Source organism: Lissotriton vulgaris, chromosome 3_1, assembly GCF_964263255.1.
Source record: "Lissotriton vulgaris chromosome 3_1, aLisVul1.2, whole genome shotgun sequence".
Lineage (NCBI taxonomy): Eukaryota > Metazoa > Chordata > Amphibia > Caudata > Salamandridae > Lissotriton > Lissotriton vulgaris.
Genome location: NC_141689.1, coordinates 1,250,023,617 through 1,250,048,287, shown reverse-complemented (window position 1 = coordinate 1,250,048,287; position 24,671 = coordinate 1,250,023,617). Strand labels below are relative to the sequence as shown.

At 46.3% G+C, this 24,671-nt stretch overlaps 1 protein-coding gene across 2 annotated transcripts in view; it reads right to left on the bottom strand.

Annotated features, from left to right (window-relative positions):
- GC (GC vitamin D binding protein) overlaps positions 1-24,671 on the bottom strand; it is a 263,059-nt gene that overhangs the window by 134,786 nt on the left and 103,602 nt on the right. For both annotated transcript variants that reach the window (XM_086961757.1, XM_086961756.1), the window contains exons 7-8: positions 17,814-17,943; positions 7,108-7,307 (exon numbers count right to left, since the gene is read on the bottom strand). In XM_086961757.1, coding sequence (XP_086817883.1) covers positions 7,108-7,307; positions 17,814-17,943 — 330 coding nt within the window. The remainder of the gene's footprint in view (positions 1-7,107; positions 7,308-17,813; positions 17,944-24,671) is intronic.

Genomic DNA, 24,671 nt, shown 5'->3' with positions numbered 1-24,671 from the left:
GCCAACTGTGCACTTACTTCACACACATTTTCACGAAATTGCAACTACAACTGGAATACGTGACCATTGTTCTGTGTGCTCTGCAGAAAGGCCAACCCACTGACAGGCACTTTGCTTTGGCTTCAGGGTCAGCGTCAGAGCTCTCAATCAAAGCCCCTCATAAACATTTGCACAGCTCAAATTATGCACAGAAAAAAATACAAAAAGAAACACAACATGATTAAATGGCTAACTCATGAGGGAGGCAAGATTAAGTAAAATAAGAGAGGAACTATATTGCTGACATGCATTGCCTTAATGTTTTTGACACTCATTGTTCATAAATCAATCCATGTTTTCGGCATTAATGTTGTTAAGGGCATGAAGATTGGGCCAGTTAATTGTCTATTGTAAGCACATATCTCGTCTTTTTCTCAGACTTGGATATTTGTATCAACTTCACAAGGGAAAAAGATTACTGGCCTGCTAGTCTTTGCATCCATTTCACTGCCATAGACTACAAAGCCAATGATTCATTATGAAGGGCTTTAGAACAGTCAGCCCTGCGTTATGCGTCCCAGTTCTGAAAGTTAATTTACTGCGTGGCTTCTATCTCCTGATTCAGAGCGCAGTGTGGCAGGCAGCCATGGACACACAGCCCAGACTTAAACAGATCGATTTGTTTAGAGATGCAATCATATCTCTGAATAAATCGATCTATTTAATATTTTTCCATAAATGTGAAGTAAATAATTTCAGGGGGACACAGCCCCAGAGCCCTAATGGAGAATCCACCCCTGTGTAAATATCTCTATGCACTGACCCATCTTGTCTCCCCCAGGTTAGAGGCAGAATTCAGGCCTGTGACAAAGACGTTGTTATACAATAATACGAATGCATACGTTGAATGTACTTATCTGAATATAACACCGATCAATAACTACACAAGGGATCTAAACTGCAAAAAGGTCCTGATGAAGGCCAAGGACCCATAGGGGCACATAAGACTGAAACATGTAGACCACTTGTGCGTGATGCTAAGGACTGGTAATGCGTGAGAACAACATCACTCTATGTACTTTTTAATTTTACCCCAACCCTCTCCTCACATTAAAATTAACTTTTTAAAGGTATAGGAGGCAATTATACTTTCACTGCACAGATCCCACCAAGTATCTTCTTCCAGACACTTTCCTTCCCGATGGAGGAGTTACTCGCCTGGAGAAGCGAGTACCCAGGTGTGGAACCCAATGATGATGATAAGGAATAAGTCACCCCAGTGGAGATTATATATACCACTGGTGGTAAAATTACTGGTTGAGGGTTTCCAGGATAACAATCGAGAGACTCTGGTATTAAGACTGGTGTGGTTCACTCTCCTTTTGATTTATGATTTTAAGATTTATGAAAGTATGAACAATGGAAGCTGAGAAAACCTCTTATGCTTCTGTCTCGTCCCTCTTGATTGTTGAGGGATATCCTGTCTGCATTATAAAAAATGTATTGTTTGCTATGGCTCTTGTAATAAGGTGCACAGAATATGCGTCACATTTGTGACAGAGCATCAGTCTGCCAAACTTTGAATCAGGCCCTAACTATTCTTACTGTTTGCTTTCTACACACCACTAAACAGTGAAATACTGGAACATACTATTTTCAGATAACATTTCTCTGTTTGAAAAACAGACCTTTTCCAAGTAGAGTGCCACAGAATTAACATAAAATATAAAAAAATACAAAATGTAATGCAATTGCATGTATCATTGCAAATCTGCATGATGAGATGAAGAAAGTTTTCTAAAGAAAAATTCAAGAACAATTATACCCACTGGAAAATCTCCTTATCAACCAAACAGAATATTTCTAAGGATATGTATCATTGCACTGCTCAATAATGGAGATGTTGAGGATAGTGCAGTACACTATAAGAGGACTGAAGTTGAGAGGTTGATAAAATCATCTAAACGAAGGGAGACAGACAGGAGGTCTTGCCATATCAGTTTAATTTCTAGCTAAAAATATTACTTATCTTGGCACAACTATTTCATTTTGAAGTGGTATAGTATAAGCTCACAGAAAATCCTTGTCATATTTAATAAGGTAGGCAGTAAGAGCAATATTAGGTTAGTTTTATAAACCTAGGAATAGATTTAGGTCCTTCTTACGAGTTTGGTGGCCTTCAGCTGGGACCGCTGGGGTTCCAGGAAGACCACCAAGCCCATGGTGCATCGGCCTGCCAGACTGCGAGTTTAATAAATGGATGGTGAGTGGTGCTGCAGCTGTCTCACGAAAGTGGTACATTAGGCTCATAGGAGAGCATAACAAGTATACTGCTGTTGTGGGAGAGCCTGCGGCACGTTCCTGCCTGGTGTGGCATGCACCATGTTGTGCATGCCACAACGTACAGGAATGAAGGTGCAATTTCAGGGGGGCGCAACAGGTGCCCCCGGCACACACTGTCATAGTCAGATTCGGCCGGGGGCCATGTCTGGGCCCCCTTACCTACATTTGCACAGCCCATTTCACGGTAGGGTCCCTGCCATGAAATGGGTGGTGAAAATGCAGGTCGTAATATAATTGATGGTGCCGGCATCGGCACCGCTAGCATATTCAGGCCTTTTGAAGGCCACAGCCACAGTGGGATCCTTTGTCGCGGCGGAAGCGGCTGTCTTGCGGCGGTCCCACACCACACCCGTAATAGAGTGGATGGGTAGTCGGACCGGCACTGCGAGTACCGCGGTCCCAGGACCTCCATACTCACAATAAGGCCCTAAGAGTTTGCTGGAGAGAAAGTCCCACCAAATAGCTACAGATGTCCTGTCAACCCCATTTAGAGTCTTTAAACAACAATGCCTATAAATAGGGCATAGAGGACATACACTACTTATTGGCTGATGTTCCACATTGCCAAACTATAGCTCTGTCTTCTACTATCTACACAATTGTTTTATATGTTACCATTATAAATGAATAACAGATGAGTCGGGCAATGTCCTCTACCGTCTGATCATTGCCTATTGCCATTTCACTCTTTCAAGGAAGTTAATGTGGTGTATTCTACCTTGCTGAATGAGTAACTGTTTCTACAAGGACTGAGCTTTTACATTGGTTCATTACACAACTTTATCCTTCGGTACTTTGTTCAGGCAAGAAATTTTGACTGGACTTTTTTTGTACTTGCTTTACTCTTAAACTCAGAGACACTCTCCGGTGACTGTATTTGAGCATCCATTTGGCCAGTACATATGTCATATTGATGCCTTCACACGTCATCACAGCTTCAATGGACGGACCACAGCTGCATCCACTTCACCTTCAAGAGAACGACGACCCACCAACACCAGCAACAGGCCGCCCGCAGAAGCTGGAACAAGATCACAGCAGACCAACTCGCCACCTCCCTGAGCCAACACCCTCCTGCCAGCTCAGCGAACCCCAGCCAGGCCGCCGACAACCTCACGAAGTGGATCAGCAACTGCGCGGACGAACTCGCCCCGCTGAGGACCCCGCCTAGCAGACCCGGCAGCAAGAAGGCCCCTTGGTTCACCGACGAACTCAAGAGCTCCAAGAAGAACTGCCGAGCCCTCGAGAAAGTCTGGAAAAGGGAACCGACAACGAACAACAGGTCCTCCTACAAACTTGCCACCCGGAAACACCACCAGCTGATCCGCGCCGCCAAGAAAACAGCATTCAAGGACCGGCTGGACAACAACGCACACAACTGCAAGGAACTCTTCAACATCGTGAAAGAGCTTTCCAACCCCAGCGCAGGAAACAACGACATCACCCCATCGCAAGACCTCTGCAACTCCCTCGCCTCATACTTCCACAACAAGATCGCGGACATACACAGCAGTTTCAACAACCAACCAACGCACACCACGACCGACCAGCCACCCCCCCCCACCACCACCCTCCACGCCTGGACCCCGATCAGCACCGAAGACACCATCCGCACGATGAACTCCATCCACTCCGGATCACCGACCGACCCCTGCCCTCACCACGTCTTCAACAAAGCCGACGCTGTCATCGCACCCCACCTGCGAGACATCATCAACACCTCCTTCGACACCGCCATCTTCCCTGAAGGCTGGAAACACGCCGAGCTCAGCGCTCTCCTCAAGAAACCTACAGCGGACCCCACCGACCTCAAGAACTACCGCCCCATCTCGCTTCTCCCGTTTCCAGCCAAAGTCATCGAGAAGACCGTCAACAAGCAGATGGCCGCCTTCCTCGAGACGAACGGATCCCTCGACCCTTCACAGTCCGGATTCCGAGCCAAACACAGCACCGAGACCGCCCTCATCGCCGCCACCGATGACATCCGAGCCCTGATGGACAATGGAGAAACAGCGGCCCTCATCCTCCTAGACCTCTCCGCGGCATTCGACACGGTCTGCCACCGCACTCTAGTACGGCGCCTCAGCAACATCGGAATCCAGGACAAGGCGCTGGAATGGATCATCTCCTTCCTCGACGGAAGAACACAGAGAGTCCGCCTACCACCGTACAAGTCAGAGGCCTCCGAAGTCATCTGCGGCGTCCCCCAAGGATCATCACTGAGCCCCACCCTCTTCAACGTCTACATGAGCCCCCTCGCGGCCATCGTACGCAAACACCACCTCAGCATAATCTCCTACGCCGACGACACCCAGCTGATCCTCTCCCTGACCAACGACCCCGCCGCCGCCAGAGCCAACCTGCACGAAGGGATGAGAGAGGTAGCCGAGTGGATGACGACCAGCCGCCTGAAACTGAACTCGGACAAGACGGAGGTCCTCATCCTGGGCTCCTCACCCTCCGCCTGGGACGACTCCTGGTGGCCTCCCGCCCTGGGCACCGCACCCAAACCGACAGACCATGCACGAAACCTGGGCTTCATCCTGGACTCCTCCCTCGCCATGACCAGGCAAGTCAACAGCGTCTCCTCGGCGTGCTTCAACATCCTACGCATGCTACGGAAGATCTTCTGGTGGATCCCCACAGAGACCAGGAAGACCGTCACCCAGGCCCTCGTCACCAGCCGACTGGACTACGGCAACGCCCTCTACGCCGGGACCACCGTCAAGCTCCAGAAGAGACTCCAGCGGATCCAAAACGCCTCAGCCAGACTAATCCTCAACATCCCACGATCCAGCCACATCTCCGGACACCTGAGAGACCTTCACTGGCTCCCCGTCAACAAGAGAATCACCTTCCGCCTCCTCACCCACGCACACAAAGCCCTACACGACCAAGGCCCGAGCTACCTCAACAGCCGAGTCAACTTCTACGCTCCCAAACGCCACCTCCGATCAGCCAACCACGCCCTCGCCGCCGTCCCCCGCATCCGAAGAGCGACCACAGGAGGAAGGTCCTTCTCCTACCTGGCCGCCAAGACCTGGAACTCCCTCCCGTCCGACCTGCGCCTGACCCAAGACCACCTCTCCTTCAGGAAGAAGCTGAAGACCTGGCTGTTCGAGCAGTAGCGGCACCCCCCCCCCCCCCAGCGCCTTGAGACCCTACGGGTATGTAGCGCGCTTAATAAGTGTCACTGATTGATTGATTGATCACACATATGAACCTTACAATGTGTGCTCCATTCTTTTGCTTTAATCAATCTCTCCTTCCCTCGTTTAGTAGCCTCTTCCAGCTTTCCTCCTGTTTTTGGCCTCTCCAGGGGGCATATTATCAACAAATAGCGATATTTATCGCTAAGTAGAGTTAGCAGCAATTTTTGTTATCGCTGCGCATCACGGTATTTTATCGCTGAGATAACGTGCTATTAGCAACGTTTATCTCAAAAGCGATAAAATTCCCGGCGATAGCGGCAAAATCCGTGAATATCGCTGAGAATACAGCTATATTCACGCATTACCGCTAACAGGGTCTTAGCCATTATATCCACCTCCCATTGGATATTATGGCTAAGAACTGGTCTGAGCAGGTGCTAGTTTTTGGAGATATTTGCGCTTAGCGCAAATATTTCCATCGCTACGCCTGTGTTGCTAATAGGCGATAGCGATGTTAGCGACTGGTTGGGTACGCCCACTTTGCATGTCATTAGCGATTAATATCGTTGACATGCAAAGCGGGCCCCAAACCGCTGGCTATCACCTACAAGCTGTCACTAACTGCTGTTAGGGACAGCTTGCTAATAGGGCGATAGTATTATCGCCGCTTAGCGGCCAAAAACGGCAGCTAAAGCGGCGAAAATTGCCTATCGCCCCCCTTGATAATATGCCCCCAGATTCCTGTCCATGAAGGCCAATATTTTGTAAACTATCGCCAAATCTTAGAGCAAATATTGGTCATCCAGAGGCACTGTAGCCTGAAACATTACATTTTTCCATGAGTATTTACGTAGATATCTAGATACAAAATAATTAAGGGTGCTAGTGCCAGAAATCTGTACCCTGTATTGCTTAACTAGATATGCACAAAGGAAGTTCAGTGGAATCTGCTAAATTTTACTCAGCCAGCCATGGAATATCCACTAGGCATTGTACTGTGTCTTTTAGCCTTTCTGATTGGCCATCTTACACTGAGTTATATCAACCAGTGTCTTTATCATATTTTTATAAGTCACAGTTAGCCAATGAGATAGACTGAAATGCGCTGTGGACTTCCCACACTGACTTTATTGTCCATGAACGAGATTGGTCTTCCAGTGTGCAACAGTAAATGTGGAGTAGGCGACATGGCGGTGTCCAGAGTCAACAATCCTGTTAAAATCAGCCCCTGTACACACCTCTTAGGGGTGGAATGGTGGACGATCTGCTGCTTTACAGAGCAGCAATGGGCCGCTCTGTAGCCATACTGTCAAAATGTCAAATGGCCAAAGGGCCAAAAGAAAAATGTGGAGAGCAAAATCTTTGCAATGATGGATCATGGATGTATGACTCGCTTACCAGTAACAATTAGACTGGGTGGGGCGGATTCCATAAAATTTAGAATGGCCTTAAAATCCTACATATTCAAATATATTTGTAGAATTATGTTTACGAAGTCTGAATGTTATAGGAAGGACACAATTCCATACTTTTTATACTCTGCGGAAATAGTCGTGATGCAATAAGTGATTTAAATCTAGCAAACCATCATTGCCGAATCAGACACATCAACAAAACAGCACAATTTGCTTACTTGTCCATTTCAAGGTTTTTGTTTGCACCGCACAGCTCTGCATTAGTTGGCTTCTGGGGCTGCGGCAGCTTGATGCTGTCCGCGGTCGGCATGGAATGCAGACATAGCAAAGCTTCGATTGAAGACCTTTTGCAACATTCAGCAACTTTTTGACTTTTGGAGGAGAGCTTAGTGCAGACAGATTGCACGTGAGTCGAAATCTGCAAAGAAAACATATCACAAGAGTGGTCAAAAGCTTGTCAGTGAGGCAAGTAATTACAGAGAAGTGTGGCTCAATGTGGAGAAGTGTGGCTCAATGGTTAGAGCGGCAGACCCTGTTGCAGAGATCTAGCCCAGGGCCAGGGCTCAATTCCCCGCCTCGGCAAGTCTTGGGCTCAAAATTCCACGGACCTGATAATTCTCTACTTGGTGCCTATTCCAATCATGGAGTGCAACTCTGGGCAATAACTTGCTTAATCTCCACAACAGCCCCCACAACGCTAAGGATGCCTGGTCTCCCCCTTGGGGGTGCCCAGGAGTGGACCCCTCACAGGGAAAGCCAGGATGGGTTCCACAGTGGGACTCGTACAGGCGCCTTGAGACCCTTGCGGGTGAGTAGTGCGCTATACAAGTATCAATTTACATTTACACACCCAATAATTCCTTGAGGTTTGCTGGTTTTTGACCTGGGAGTGCATGGGAAATTAAGGGCGCAGGAAAAGGGCATGCTCAAAGAAGAAAGCCTCCAAAGAGAACTGAGGTTATTCACCAGCCAGCAAAGAAACACATCTCCCTCCATACAGGACCCAAGTGAACTAGTAATTAAATTTGGCACAATCAGTGTCACGTTGTCCCATGTCAAAGACGTGGGATGCTCAGCCAGTCTCCACATTATTAGTCATGCATTGTGGTACTTAAAGTCTGGCTATATGATAAAATAAAACTACAAGAACCAAAATGCACGGTAGTGTGAACTCACTTCGACTGACAATAACTGCCAGGACTGTTTAGTGATCTGTGTAAAGCTACGGCTCTGACATGTTTTTTTTCAATGCTGTAAGGGAGCTGCCATGTTTCTTGCCCTAAAGTTGATAAGAGGAGCTTTAGTGCAGGAAATAGCCTGGTTCAGTCCCTTTTCCCCCCCATGAACCTTTAAAATCCTCCTCTACATCCTTTGTTGGATGGGAAAGCTTGCGGCGAGGAGCCAGGAATCAAAATGTTCATTGTGTTGAAGATGAATGACATGTAATCTTAATTTATTACCAGATTTTCATACTTAGGCTTCTCAATCCTTACCAATCAGGATGAGCCCATCCTGATAAGAGTTGCAAGCAACAATGGCATTCACCCCCTATGTCAAGGGTTTCTGCTAGCACTCAAGGCAAAATGTTGCTATGGGACTCCCCTTTTTGTCAAAAATTACATCCGTATGCTAGGGGCACCATTTTGTCATGGGTGATCTTATGCAAAGAATTGCATACATTGTAGCAGTGCTAGAGCTTTGCCATAAACGCCCCCGATATATCACGGGTAACCTATAAGCCAAATTACCTCACATGCAAAAATCAGAATTTGCCATGGGTGCGCATAAATTACAGTTGCCCTCTGTTATGCATTGAATTAAAACCAATATGTCATACTAGCATATTTCAAAGGGTGAGCTCATCTACCTAGAATTATTTCCATATTGCTTGGGCAGTGTTCCCTTACATGTGCCAATGGTGCCTTACCCCATAAACCAAGATAGACATTCAGCATGCCAGAACCATATGTGCGATCCCAAGTTTAACACACACTCACTTGCACAATACTCACATACACTCATACTAACATATGCTATCATATAAACTCACTCTTATATACACTCACACACTCTCTTGCACACACCTGTGCAATTTTCAGATTCAAGGTTTCCGTTTCCGAACTTCTCAAAGGAACGGATGTGATTTCACTGCTCACCTGCTCCATCAGATGACGGATGTATCTCTTTTCCCTTGCTCTAGTGCACTTTCACTGCACGCCGGCTTAGTTATAGTGGGGTTTCCCCTACAGGTGAAAGACAATGCGTTCCCAGTAGTGCTCAAACTCAGGTGGTCATTAAGATTGGGGGCGGACCGTAGCGGAGCCTGGGACCGCCCGCCTGAAACGCCAGTTCCGCCTACCGGATCTCAATGCGACCACCATTGCGGCTGTCGCATCGTGCATGGTTAACATTGTGGCGGGTGCCGATGGCTGCAGCACTTGCCGCAATGCTAAACATGCAGGTCGTGCTTTTCACTGTACTACATGGCAGGCACCACGTGGTGCCTTCCACTTTGTACAGTGAAATGTAGGGGGGTACCATGAGTACCCCTATAGTGCACCACCCCCCCAACACAGAGGGGCCCACAACCGCCCCCCAAATGCATTCTCTGCCAGCCTTTAAATGGCGGTTTACCCACCACTGACAGGCTGGCTGCGGCCAGCATCCTAATCTGGCGGACGGTGCCTGCTAGGCACAACCACCATTTTACAGGTGTTGACTGCTCCGCCAGGCAATTGTAATGCTCCCCTGTGACGAGTCTGTGGCGGGCATTCTTTGCGCCCGCCACGGTCGCGGTCAGATTCCCCCGCCATCGTAATGTGGTGGGGGGAAAATTGCTTTCCGATGGCGCAGGGACGCCACCACACTGCTGGCGATGGCGGGCCTTCCACCATCCTAATGACCCCCTTAGACTCACGGCTTGAACTGAGAAGAAGTGAACCCACAGTACTTTGTAAATAAATTGATACTTGTATAGCGCACTACTCACCCGCAAGGGTCTCAAGGCGCTTGTATGAATACCGCTGTGGAACCCATCCTGGCTTTCCCTGTGAGGCGTCCACTCCTGGGCACCCCCAAGATGGAGGCCAGGCATCCTTAGCGTTGTGGGGGCCGTTGTGGAGATTAAGCAAGCTATTGCCCAGAGTTGCAGAGTGGGACTCCATGATTGGAATAGGCACCGAGGTGAGAATTATCAGGTCCGTGGAATTTTGAGCCCAAGACCCACCGAGGCGGGGAATTGAACCCTGGTCCCGGGCTAGATGCACTGGGACAGGAACAGACTAATTTGCATGTAGCCAGGTTCTGAGCTGGGATGGTGCAGTGAGCAAAAAAACGGTGAAGGATCAAGCCCTGATCTTTTGACTGGGTAAGAGTATTCTGCATCATTCAAAAACTCTGTCCATCACCACCCCCTTTTCCAAAATCGATTTTGTCCACACTAAATGTGGGAGGGTATACTCAGACATGAGTCCCTTGCTCATTGCACCATCAGGATTCAAGCAAGCCGGGCCGACGACAGCTGAAATGCCAGAAACCGGTCCCCGGAAGCTTGTTTCCTTCCCAGTATAAGAATTGGCTTGGTAGTTTGGTTTGCCCTGTTCCAATCAGGCACTGGGACAGGAACAGACTAATTTGCATGTAGCCAGGTTCTGAGCTGAGATGGTGCAGTGAGCTAAAAAACAGTGATGGATCAAGCCCTGATCTTTTGACTGGGTAAGAGTATTCTGCATCAATCAGAAACTGTGTCCATCACCACCCCCTTTCCCAATCCCGGGCTAGACCTCTGCATCAGGGTCTGCCGCTTTAACCATTGAGCCACACTTCTTGTGGGTGCACAGCAACCAAACATAGAGTCAGAGTTTTGGTCTGGGGGACATTCTTGGTGTCACAACATGATGGAGTGCAACATGACTGATAAGAGCAGTGCTTAGACTTTAGCAACGCAAATGCAGTCACCCAATGACTGCATCACAGTTGTTTTTTTGTAAGTCAGTGGGGGATGCAATACAGTGTAGATTTACCAATTTTATTTCTAGTAACCATTGAGATGGAAGATTTAGAGGCTGATACAAGTAATTCAGGAGTCGCTCACTCTCACTCTCTCTCTGTCGTGCAGCAGGGTATGAGATGTCCCAAATGAAGGCAAGGGGACACCTTTCCTTACTTGCATTAGCCCATGGCACTCTAGCTAGGTCACTCTCTCTGACCTACATGTCTCCTGTCAGTGTTGAATGTTCTGGAATACTTGTTTTGATTATACTATCTATACATTTTTATGGTCTGGCAAGACAGCGCAGCTGTGATCTGACAATTATGAGAGCATCACTAGAGAGGGGCTTTGGCTCCGCCTACACGTTGGGAGCCAGGAGTACATGAAGTTGCAAGCTTCCACAAAAAAAGTGCTTGCCATCAGCTATGATCATTTTATTTATCCAGCTGGCTGAACTTAAACTTTCAGGGGCACACACAATGCATTGTAATGCTGTAAAAGTGCCTTAGATAACTATATACTTTATGGTGTTTGTCTTTCTCTGGCCGCAACCCAGATGGGAAAAGGGCAGTCATTACCCTACGTGGATTATTAGCTCTGGCTTGGCAGTGCAACTGCCATCTGCCCTTTAAAACTAAACCAATATTCTTCTACAGTTCTTTGCTTCGACACAAATAGATATTCATTCCCATGCTATTTATTTGTAATGCTTCACATTAACATACAACATTCCTTTGAAGCCAGACCAATTGGCATTGCCAGTGCTTGATCTTTTTTTAGGGAGAAAATTACCAACAACAAAATTACAAAAACCAGATCCTAGTACTGGGGTGAATGTATGACATTGTTCTACATTCTGTCCATCAACTGTGTTTTTTGCAATTTTCACCCCAAGTGTGCTGGGTATACTCAGACGTGAGTCCCAGGTTCTTCACACCACTGGAGTCAAGCTATCCAGGCTGATGAAGGCTGATAGCCAGAAACCGGTCCTTGGATGCTTGATTCCGGTCTGTGAAAGACATGGCTTGGTAGTTCGGACTGGACTGTTCCCATGAGGCACAGGGTCAGAGCTGATTTGCATATAGCCAGTGTCTAACCCAGGGTGGTGTGGAGTGCAAAAAAATGATGGATTTAGGCGCAGATCCTAGTACTGGGGTGAATGTATGACATTGTTCTACATTCTGTCCATCAACTGTGTTTTTTGCAATTTTCACCCCGAGTGTGCTGGGTATACTCAGACGTGAGTCCCAGGCTCTCCACACCACTGGAGTCAAGCTATCCAAGCTGATGAAGGCTGATAGCCAGAAACCGGTCCTTGGATGCTTGATTCCGGTCTGTGAAAGACATGGCTTGGTAGTTCAGACTGGACTGTTCCCATGAGGCACAGGGTCAGAGCTGATTTGCATATAGCCAGTGTCTAACCCAGGGTGGTGTGGAGTGCAAAAAAAACGATGGATTTAGGCCCAGATCCTAGTACTGGGGTGAATGTATGACATTGTTCTACATTCTGTCCATCAACTGTGTTTTTTGCTTTGATCTTTTTTTAGGGCATAAAAGAGCATATGTGATGCCCACCACAAAGCAAAGCACCAGATGAATGCTACCATGAATTTGACCAAAAACTGTGATGGTGGCACTTAGGTCCGATTTTGATGCAGCCGGTACATACCGCATTTTCCTTAATTTGTTTAATTGTCAAGTTCAGGGTCATTGTTCACTATCACTTTTAAAGAAGAAATTGGCGTAGTCAATTTCATTCACTACATCACTAAAACTACTTCGCTTCGATCATAGAAAAAGTCTGATTTTGCAAATGTTGACCATTAGGCCCCAGTTTTCATAATTATCACTTCCCTACTGCTCTGCTTTCTGTAAAAAGATTGAAATAATAGCAAATGCCATCTTTTTATTGTATTAATTGTTAACATGAGGTGTGGGGGGCCCTTGGGACGCCGTTCACCCTCACGTATATGGAAGCAGATGTGAATGCCCACTTCATGCTCCTACAACTACACGGTATGTTGGATGGCCGAGACATCACTATGTTAAACACATATGTCCTGAACACAGATGACCCTATGTTTTTTCAAACCATTCAGGATTCATTAACCCCCAGAATTAGATGCACTACTATTATGGATGGGGGACTTTAAATGTTCCTTAGACCCAGACCTAGATAGACCCCCCCAAAAAAAGGAACTAAGCCACAGATGACGCAAAAGCTATGGGAAGTGATGAGGGAACTGGATTTACAGAATGTCTGGCATGAGGGGCACCCGACCCACTCGCTGTTTACATGTTTTTCTGCCACACATGCCACACATAGTAGGCTGGACTGGGTGCTACTGCCAAGATTACCCGCCTTTCCAGAGGTGGAGTTAACTAATTTGGCTTGTTTCCTGTCGGATCACGCACCCATGAGATGTGTGGTGCAGTGGGGTGCCCTATTCGGGGACCGGGACAATGGAGACTGCCCCCGACATACTTAGTGACTAGGTGGGGAGGGAGGCCCTGTCTCATGCATTAACAGAATACATATATTTCAATTGAAGGGGGACAGCCAGTGGAGCCACGGAGTAGGAGGCGATGAAGGCAGTGATGCAGGGAGCAAGTATGGGGTTAAAACGTGTGGTACGCCGACAGCTGCAATGGCCATTGGGCAATGAGAGCATTCTGGCGGAGGTTCAGGCGGGGAGTCCGGCCACCCCGGACATAGTAGACCAGCAGAGGATGTCACATTTGTGAATTGGAGACATATAGGACAGGCTGGACAAGTGCACACTATGCCGGCACCACCAGCGGCTCCACACCGAGGGGGATAAATCTGGGCGACAATTGGCCAGGATTCTACAAAAGGAGCAGGCAATGCCTCCGACGACCTGTTTGACAGATGGAGGTTGGGACCCAGTACATACCAGGGGATAATGCTTATAAATATTTATGCAACGCTTGCCGGCAGTATACATGGTGGACCCGTCGGTGCGTGAGGATGGCTATGTCACGCTCATAGGGGGGTGTTCGCTGTAGCGGCTCCCACCAACGGGATTGAAGGATCTTGAAGCCTGGATAACTGTCGAGGAGATCTGGGAGGCATTGCGGTCAATGCCCAGGGCCAAGGCGCCGGCTGGATTCCCAATGGAATTTTGTCAGACATACTCATTGAAGCTAGCGGAGCCACGTATTACCAGTGCACAAAGAGGTTGTATGAGCGGGAGCTACTACCCCCAACCATGCAGGAAGGGGAGATAGTTATGCTCATGAAGAATGGGGGGGGACAGCCAGGAACCAGCAGCATGCCGTCTACTCACCATGATTAACTCGGATGTTAAAGTGCTGTCTAAAATTTTGGCTGGCTCCATATGTCTCACCTGTTCCATGAGTGCCAGTGTGAATTCATACCTGGCAGTAAAACCGGTATGAATATAAGACAGTTGACACATATCATGCACAAGGCATGCCACAGGAACAAGGAATTGGCCCTGGTATCTATAGATCTTGAGAAAGCCTTTGACACTGTCAGTTGGGGGTACCTGCTTGAAGTCCTGAGGGTGACAGGTTTCGACCCTCGGTTCCGTGTGGGTCATACATAGTCAGTCTGAGGAGTGGCTACTGGAGAGGGGCACATGCCATGGCTGCCCACTTTCACCAATGCTATTTGCTCTGGCTATTGAGTCACTGGCAATTTGGGCACGAAGAGACCTGGAGCGGTGGAGCATCCAAATGCGCGGGACACAACACATGATATCACTGTATGCAGATGATGCCCTTTTTTATGTTGCCTCGCCCCGCGAGGCAGTGCCAGAGCTACTGCAGATCTTGGAGGATTTTGGTGCTTACTCTGGGCTTCACCTCAACATGCGTAAATCTTTGGTCTTCCCACTGGTCCGGTTGGCTGGACTTCCCCATGTGAAACTTCCCTCTATTGGGAGGCAGGACACTTTAGATACCTGGGTACACAGGTTTAGATTGAGGACACGCAACTATTGCACCTCAATGTACATAGAACGGTGGATGCTCTGAGATGATCAGTGTCCTTATGGAACACACTACCGCTCTCTTTAATGGGTAGGCTGGCGGTGGCTAAGATGGTATTGTTGCGCCACTGTATAAATGCTCCAAAACTCGCTGTGCCCTGTTTTCAGGCGAGTATTCAGACAGTTGAACTCTATACTTGTAGACCTCTATTCAGCCGGCTGCCACAGTAGAGTGGCACTGGACATGAACTGGTTGTACGAGAAGGGGGGATTGGAGGCCCATAGGTTGGACCTTTACCATTACGCAGCACACTTGCACACGCGTCCTGGTGGCTAGACGAAGGGGACAACTGGGAGAAGAGGCTATTGAAAGGAAGAGTCTTGCCGGATAAGCTTTCGGAGGCTTTGATGGAAAGGACAGGTGTCTTCGATGACGTGCCTTATATAGTTAAACAGACTACGAGCATTTGGCAATATTTTGTGGAATGGATTTTAAAGCATGCTCTATTCTATCAAAAACTATCAGTGTGGGTCCTTGCTCCTTGTGTGGACAATGATGAGCAATATGCTGTTTGAGACATGGCAGGAGAGAGGATGTAGAATATTGGCAGACGTATACCGAGGAGAGACTTTCATTTCCTATGAGCAAGCTTGCGGGGACTGCGGGTCTGGGGGCTGCCATTATTTACATTACGCTGGTAAAGCTGACATGTTTAAGGCAACCTGGCCAACGTATCCGGTCATCCCAAAGACAACTCAAACGCTGGATGTAATGCTACATGTGGTGCTGTTCAGAAAAGGGGGTGGTGATGAACAGAGTGTCTGAATTAAGCAGACCACTCTTACCCAGTCAAGAGATCAGGGCTTGATCCATCACCGTTATTTATCTCACTGCACCATCCCAGTTCAGAACCTGGCTATATGCAAATCAGTCTGTCCCTGGCCCATGTGGTGCTGGGCGCTGATTGGTCTCTCTCCTTTACAATGCAATGAGGGTTGATTCAACGGGCCCCCCTTCTGGGTCGCGGGAGACATGGAACGTGGATATGGAGGAGCCCCTCGATGAAAGGGCATGGAAGGCAGTGGGGACACTCACACATACAGTATCATGCAATGCTCGTTTTAAACTCACACACTACATTTATTTACACTGCACCTACATGACCCCTGTAAAGTTGCACCGCCTTGCACCGGACCGTCCGGAAACTTTCCCTCTGTGCTGAGAGGAGAGGGCAGACTTCCTACATCTAGCCTGGGGGTTTCCCGGGATTAGACATTTTGGGCTAAGGAGATGGAGAGGGTGCAGAGTGGCACTGGTCTCCGCAAAGAGTTGACACCGCTGCACTGCGTACACGTCCGGGAACCTAAACAAATTAAGACAGCTTACAAACTCTTGCAGTTGCTCATAGTGCTAGCATGGCGCAGAATAGCAATAACATGGATGGGGACGCGTGCCCCTGAGGTTGATGCGTTGATGAACGATGTTTGTGTGTGGACGCTAGATGAGGAGATCCATATGAAAGCTAGTCGTAGAAATGACAAACTAGATGAGGATCCAAGGCAATGGAGGGAGCTATGCAACACCTTCAAAAATGTTGGAATGAATGGGAGTGATCAAAATAAATCAGGGGAGGGTGAGCATGCAATGGAGGAAAATTCAAACTAGGCATATTGACGGGTTATTCGATTTCTGTTGTGTGGGTGTTCTCAATCTATGTGTCTGGAGGTTCTGTTTTGAGCATGATACCCTGATGTTTAACCCACCAATTAGTGCTGTTAATTGCTGTACACCCGATGAGTCTTTATTAAAACCAATAACTAAAGTTGTTAAAAAAATTGTTTACATGGATGTGCAGGTTATATGCAAATGTATGTTACTGTCCCGCACTGTCCTGGATAGGGTGTCTGCATCATACTTTGAAACTGTCTAGTTTGTCTTCAGATGGCATCAATACTGGGAGAAATAAATATCTTTTTCTCAAATTTCCTTCTATTACATAGCTGTCACTAGGGTACCATTTTAACTGATTTCCACAGGAAATGGAAACTAAGTAACTCCTTCAAAGATGTTGATGGTATATCCAGTAGCAGCTGCTATCGGATGGCAGTGGTGAGCTTGGAGGGGGGAATAAAAAAGATTTTTTTTAAACATCCACCTAACTGGAATTGTGCCAGCTGCTCTCCTACTGAGTCCTCTTCATCTTCCTCTAGTTCGGCAGCAGGAAGCACCCAGGCTCCCACGCGCCCCTCAGCCAATCGTTGTGATTGGTCTGGACGCTGTGGTTCGGCACTTAGCCAGGGAATGGGAGGCTAGGCATGTTTTCCACCCAGACTGTAATGCAACCTCGGTGGAGAACCAAGTGCTCATGATGCTTTGGCTGGCACTACAGGCCCGGCCAAAGTGTCATGCGCACTTACAGTGTGCACTCACCACTCCTCCACCTGCAGTGCTCTGGCATCACAGAGCCCAGCTCCGCCTCAACGGCAGTAGGAAAAAGAAAATTATATTAACGCTGCGTTATTATAATATTATTTTTCCACTTTCAAGCGCTGGGGAGATGCTCCTCTGCCTAAGAGGAGGAGCCCCTGCTGAGTATATCTTCGGGAGATGCTAACATCAACAACATCAAACAGGTGGAGAAAAACACATCCCAAAATTCAAATATAACATATTGGGATTTCTATTCAAAATAGGCCTAACGGAATGATCTGTATACTTTCTTACAAGTCGGTATACAAGGATGCTGCATGGGAAGATACACGGCGATGGTATTTACAGCACACCAACACCAAAGGTTTCCTCCATATACTGTAGCACAATAAAATTCTACACTAATTTGGAAAATGGGGAAAAGACCAGACCTTCAAAAATGGCAAATACTTTCAAAATGTCACTGCCAACAAAATCGAGAGTTAGGCTTAGCATGTTTAACAAGTAAAAAAACATTTGCCACCCTACCTCGGTTTCCATGCAGTTGTCAGTGAAGGAAGCACAGCATTTAGCCAACATGGGAACACACTCTTCGACGATGGGCAGGATGTCCTTAAACTCTGCCGATGGCACCTTTTGGGCAAATGTCACCAATGCACTAAAAATGAACAGAAACGTAACCATGTTTTAAACATGCACAATAACACAGTACTCGTGAAGTCTCATGTTGTGATTAAAGGTCTCACAGCTGAGCAGCTTGACCCCGGCTAACATGGTGGGCTTTGCCAAAACAAATGTGGGATCTAAGCCCTGCAGAGTCTTTTTCGGGGCACAAGTCCTAAAAAAAGAAGTTGGGGGAGTCACTAAGTTAGGCAGTATGCAAGTGACATCATGGCGTGTAACATCACAGTGCGTGAGATCGCACGTGGCATTACAGGAAGTGGCATTCCAACCAATGACCTCACAGGAAGTGGCATCAGATCTTAAAACCTCAAATATGTTTAGCAGGTTTGTCATGAGTACATTGGAGTGCATTGCAATATTTAGCAAATCAGGGGCCAGATGTATCAAGATTCCGTTTTGCGAATTCTAAATAGCGATTTTTTGCGAATCGCTATTTAGAATTCGCAAAATGGAATGTATGTACAAAATCGCTATTTTTTAGAGATTCCTTATTATTCTTTATTTGCGAATTCGCATTTTGCGAATTCGCAAATAAAGAATATTTTCCAATGCATTCCTATGGGCCAGGAAGCCCATAGGAATGATAGTGCAATAATTCTCAAATTGCGAATTCGCAATTTGCTAATCGCAATTTGAGAATTATTTCAAGGGTGCAGGGGTGTCTCAAAGACACCCTGCTGCACCCCTGATATCTACATGTGTGTGCATGTGGCACACATACATGCCCTATGGGCATGTATGTGTGTCACATGCCACCCTTACAAATGCCAAATAGGGCATTTTTAAAAGAAATCGCAAATTACCACCAACTACAAACTGGTGGTAATTTGCGATTTCTAATCACAAAATCGCAATTTCAAAAATGTTCTTACATATCATTTAAGGAATCGCAAAATTTGCGATTCTTTAAATGCTATGGCAAAATAAGGAATCGCAAATTATTGCGATTCCTTAAATTGCGATTTTTTCATACATATGAAAAAATGCAAAACGGCCGTTTGCGAGTCGCAAAGGCTGATATTCGGCGAATTTCGGACTTTGCGAGTCGCAAAAGCCTTAATACATCTGGCCCCAGATTTTGCATTGAGGTTGCACCAAAATATTGACGCAACCCAACACAAAATCAGGAGCTCAACTTATACATTATAATTTAAAACCTTGCCAGAAAGAAACTGGCAACAACAAGAAATGCGGCAGTAAATCTGTTCTGCTTAATTGGTTGCAAATTTAGTATTTAAAAATACCCTATGAGGTTAATGCACCTAGTGCAGAGATCTTTGTGAGCCAACTAAATCGCAGAGAATAATAATAATGGCAAGATAACTCTGGAGGATAACGTTTTTGCTGTAGAGATCTGTTTTATGTCCAGTCTTAGTTTTGAATCAAAGTACCTTAGAAGTATATCCCCTGTAAAGCACATTATGTAACATGCAGATGACAGATTTCTGTGCAAATGGGTAAGTGGGTTACGGCTTTCAATACTGAGATCCTTTTGATATTTGCAGTTCATAAAGTGTAATCCTTCTAATATAGCACAGTGACCTATGAAGGACATGTGAATCCTATATCTTGTCACCCTCACTGTCTTATGTAATACATCCTGTACATTGATTTACGCACATATGATTTATTATCAATGTATAATGAGTACGTGTGATGTATGCGCTCTGATTGCATTGGGATAAGTAGTGCTAAAGCGCTATAAAATAAATAAAAATAAATAGTGGTATTTAAAATGTTGTGTAAATACTGGACAGACCAACACGTCTGACATTCTTACAGTGCATACATATCTCCTATATACAGGGACTGAAGAAAGTCAAAAGCATGCCTCTCAGTCTTAAGTACCTGTGAATTGATAACAAGCTGTGAGCTTTTGTGCCCCCTCCATTGCATCTAGGTGTGAGGCTCCGGCTAGCTCCCAGCCAGGATACTCCAACATAAGGAGGACTGATAGCCCCTTAACTTTGGCCCTTGTTATGAACACAGCTGGAATCTGATAAGCCCCTTTGCTGATCGGAACAAAAGCAGACAAGATGCAGGCGCTGCTGAAATTTGTCCCGGTGTATGAAAATTTCACCAGGACAAGTTTTGCATATTTCTGTGGGGTCCAACCTCTCTGGCAGGGTAGACGAAGTCCACACTGTGAAAATAGTTGGTAGACACTGTCTACCCACATGTACCCTCAATCTGTGCCCTGGTCTTTTTGAATTGAAAAACATTTCTTATAATGTGATAACTCTAGACAAAACTGTATAATCCACATCATCAAGCTCTGCTTGCTCATGTCTTCCTTTGACATAGAAAAGTAAACACCTTCAAACCTCGGTATTAACCTTTCGGATACCATCACCACACCGCACTGAGGGCTGATTGTACTAAGCATTTTAACAGTTGCACAAACGCTCTGATGCTGTGTTTGCACATTTAAAAAAAGTTTTTTTATATACTACTCCCATTTTAGGAGTTATTAAACTCTGACATGCTGCTAAAATGGGATGGCGAAGCCCTGCCGAATCGATATTTGGAAGGGCATGTGTATATGTCACTTCCAAATACTGTATCAGTGTGATAAGTATCAATGTCACACTGGTCATCGATACACTGGTCGTAAAACATTGAAAAATTATTGACTCCCATTTGGGGTAGTAATGCATTCACAAAAGGGAAGGGGTCCCTCCTCGTCCTCTTTTTGAATTAAAATAAAAGTTTGTTGGGGAGTATACAGTAGTCCAGGGGACCACTGCCAACTCTCGAACTCTTGAAAAAAATAAAAACTTTTATTTTTAAATGCAGCCCCATTTCCTTTAAGGAAAGGATCCTTCAATTTAAAAAAAAGTTTACTTTATTAAAAAGCAATCACAGGCATGATGGTCCGCTGACCCTAGCAGGCCCTGTGATAGCCACACAACTTTAGTGAGTCGCAATTTGAAACCTATCTTATTAATATTCACAAGGTCAACCAAATTATGACCCACTACAATTCAGAATTTTACAAACCTGGTATTACATAGGTAAGTTCATAAAATTCATAACTGATCACAAAAATACAGGTACAATTTGTGACCAGGGTTGTGTGACTAGTTTTTAGAGTCGAGCCTGCAAGAGCATGCACTAGCGCATGTGTCTTGCTTGAGAGACACTATTGCTTACATAAAGGGCTTGGAGCCTACCGATTGATTACATTTTGTCTGCTTCAGCATCACTCTTCTTTGCAGCCATTTTAATTGGGCAGTGGTGCCAGAATGTTACTCCCCATGCTTGCTGTGAAGCAGGGACCAAGCACATATTGATTTCTCTAAATGAATGTCTGTCCGCTGCTCGTACTGTGATTGAGGTACTATTTATTCTTTTTAGCAGACCCAAAGGTACTGGAGCGCTTAACATGAGCATCAGTTACATTACACACGTTCATATAAATGTTACTCTATTTACAGGCACTTAATTTTGAGCCTCATACCTACGGAGCGCCACTAGCATTGTTGAAGCTGACCCCTTCATTGTCTGTGCCCTTTTATGACAATCGAGGTGACAGATTAAGTTCATGTTAGCCTGGAAATCTGCCTGTGCTTGGCCTGCTCAACTCCATTTTGTTCTAAGTAAACATCCCTTATTCTGTTTTTGCTATGCCTTCTCTGGTTCCGTGCCAGCCGCGGCCCGTGGAGGGAGTTGCGGTGGGGCAGAAAGGCGGGGCGGGGAGGGGCGTGCTAAAAACCGGAATATGGATAATTGGAAAATGCGAAGCAGCCCGTGCTACGAAATTCGTTTTATTAATTAATTTATTTACTTACCTCCAATTATCCATATTCTGGTTTTTAGCACCCCCCACCCTGCCCCTCCCCCGCCCTGCCTTTCTGCCCCACCGCAACTCCCTCCACGGGCGGTGGCTGCTCCGTGTTTGTCTGTGCCTTCTCTGAAGGCACGTTGCCATAAAATGCCAGTATAGTTCACTTTTCCATAATGTTTGCTTCTGGGAGTTGTGTGCTCAGAACTCAAGTTGCTGCAGTTCAAGTGAGAACAGTGCACATCAACTAAGTTTACAGTTTGTTCACAGTTCATAGTTTGGGAATGCCCTTCTCTTCTTGGATATCCCTGATCACAATCCCACAGTTCACAACCAGATATCTGTGGATCACACCAAAATTCTTCCCCAAGAATTGCTGATATTTTTAGCCAAAGTGGAGACCAAATGCAAGCGTGAACCAGAGAGAGTGCTGAGTAACTGCTCTTTATATTTTCTAGTCTCCAAGAAGGATAGGGTGGCTGAGGCCAATTCTGAGCCTCAGGTTCTTTCTATAGAAAGAAGAAGTTCAAAAGTATGAAACTTGCTCACGCCCTGCTAGCTTTATACACAGAGGACTGGATGGTGTCCCTGGAACTGAAGGACACCGACATTTATATGCTGGTCTTGGAGTTCTACAGGAACTACCTGCAGTTCGTAGTGGTGTCATATCTCTTGTAATTTGCCACCCTGGCCTTCGGCCTTACATCGGTCTCTCTGGCATTTATAAAGATCATGTCGTACATCTGTGCAGGTTGGGGATACACTGATTCCTGAATACCGACAACTGACTGCTGAAGATGGGATGCCTCAGCTAGTCTCGGACCACATGCAGGCAATAATGTTTTTATTGTTCCTCCTAGAGTTCTCCATTTACAAGCCCCAATCCCATCTCCAGCCTGCACAGAGGATTCCCTTTATTGTGTCCTCTCTGTACAAGGGTACTACGAAAACCTTCCCACCGCAAACACACAAAAGGTGATGGAAGGATGCTTGCAATAAATCTAATAACTTGCTATCTATCAGAGTAGCATTTCGATCCATTGTTCTTTTGCTCACCATGCCATCGCAGATTAGACCAGCCATATGCAAATCAGGCTCGACCCCGCTCCAATTGAAACAGTCCAGCCCAAACTGCCAAGCCAGGTCCTTTCTGAACCGGAACGCAAGCAACCCAATACAGGTTTCACCCTGATTGGGGCCCTTCAGTCAGGTGTAGCTTGAATCCTGTGACATAGTGAGGGGCCCATGTATGGATATACCCATGGCCATTTAGGGCGGTACGTCAAACACACAAAAGGTGATGGGAGACCTGGCCTGGCAGTTCAGGCTGAGCCGTTCCCATGAGGAGCTTGAAAAGAAGGGTCAAGTTGGATTTGAATATGGCTGGGTATAAACTGAAGTGGCAAGATGAGCAAAAGAACGATGGGCTGGGATGCTACCCAGAACGATTGCCAGAGTTTAGACAAATTGGAAGCATTCCTCCCATCACCTGTTGTGTTGAGCTTCCCACCTCCACAACTATTTTAAAATATTCAGTCTTTGATCCCAGTGGTTAGGGCTGGTGTTCCAGCCTTGATGATCCAGAGGATTCTTGATTTTTAGAATTGGGCATTCTGTTGGTGCATTATGCCTGTTGGCTCATGTGGTACGTTCAATGGAATTTGCAATTGGTTCAGCACTGTGAGTGCTTTTTATACAAGATCAATGTGTCCGACAAGGCAGCTCATGACTTTCAGTAGTGAATGCCAATCATACATATGAGAAGCCGCTCTCCTGGCTCCCCCAAGAAATCATGGTAGTGGCATCTCTAGGCTGGGGAGTTCTCCTGGATGAGTTGGAGATCAGTTGCCTCTGTTTCCAAATGGAGCAGCCTCATCATATAAATCTTTTAGCTGTGAGACACCTAGTTGGCCCTAGAGCCTTTTCTACCTTCTATGAAGAGCAGGTTGATCCGGGCGCTGAGGGATAACGTTACCACCATGTGATACTGCAAGAACAGGGCAGAGTGTGGTCTTGTGCCCCCTGTCTTGAACCTCTGAGGATTTTGCAATCCTGCCACTTCACAGAATCCCCCTGATTGTCAGACAGATGGTGGGATCCTTCAACATCCGGGCAGATAAAGGAGTAGGGTTTGCATCCAGAGGCAGTACAAGGTCTCTTTGCCCAGTAGGGCAGACTCTTTGTAGACATATTTGTTACCTATGAAAACTATATTGTCTATTGTTCTATGTTCTACAGTTTCCTCTTTGGCGCTTTCTAGAAGATGTGTTCTGCCTGCTGTGAAATTACAGCTTCCTATACACATTTCATCTATTTTGTACATTCAGTAGGTCTGGAAGAAAGTCAGGCAGGACTAAGCACAGGTGATTCTGGTGGCCCATGTTTGGGCCAAGAGAGCCAGGTACTCCAACTTGTTGACCTTGAGAACCTGCCCCCTACTTTCACTTCCTCTTCAGAGAGTGCTGTTGTTCTAGCAGCAATGAAAGGTGCTACACCTGAACTTTCATATTCTACATCTCCATGCGTAGAGATTGAGATGAACCAAATGAAAAGTATTGACCTTCTGTCAGAGGTGGGAAATGTCATTGTGACTGCTTGCCTCCCTTCCACCAAATATATATATATTCAGGCCTCTGGTCCAAATTTGTTGTATAGTGAACAGAGAAGTAGGTCAACTACCACCTAAAGGCTACACTTTCTGATATACTTTTGCTCATATTATCTTTACCCTAGCAAGGCTTTACTATGGGCATGTTTATGGGTTACTTATCGGGCTTTTCGGCCATACTTTGCATGCCTGAGCAGCCCTCATTTCCCAAATCGCCCAGTGTGATGTGTTTCTGAAAAGGGTATTCACATATGTTTTGCCCTTCTCCCTTTATTATATCAATTCGCTTTTAATCCTCCTGATATGTGCT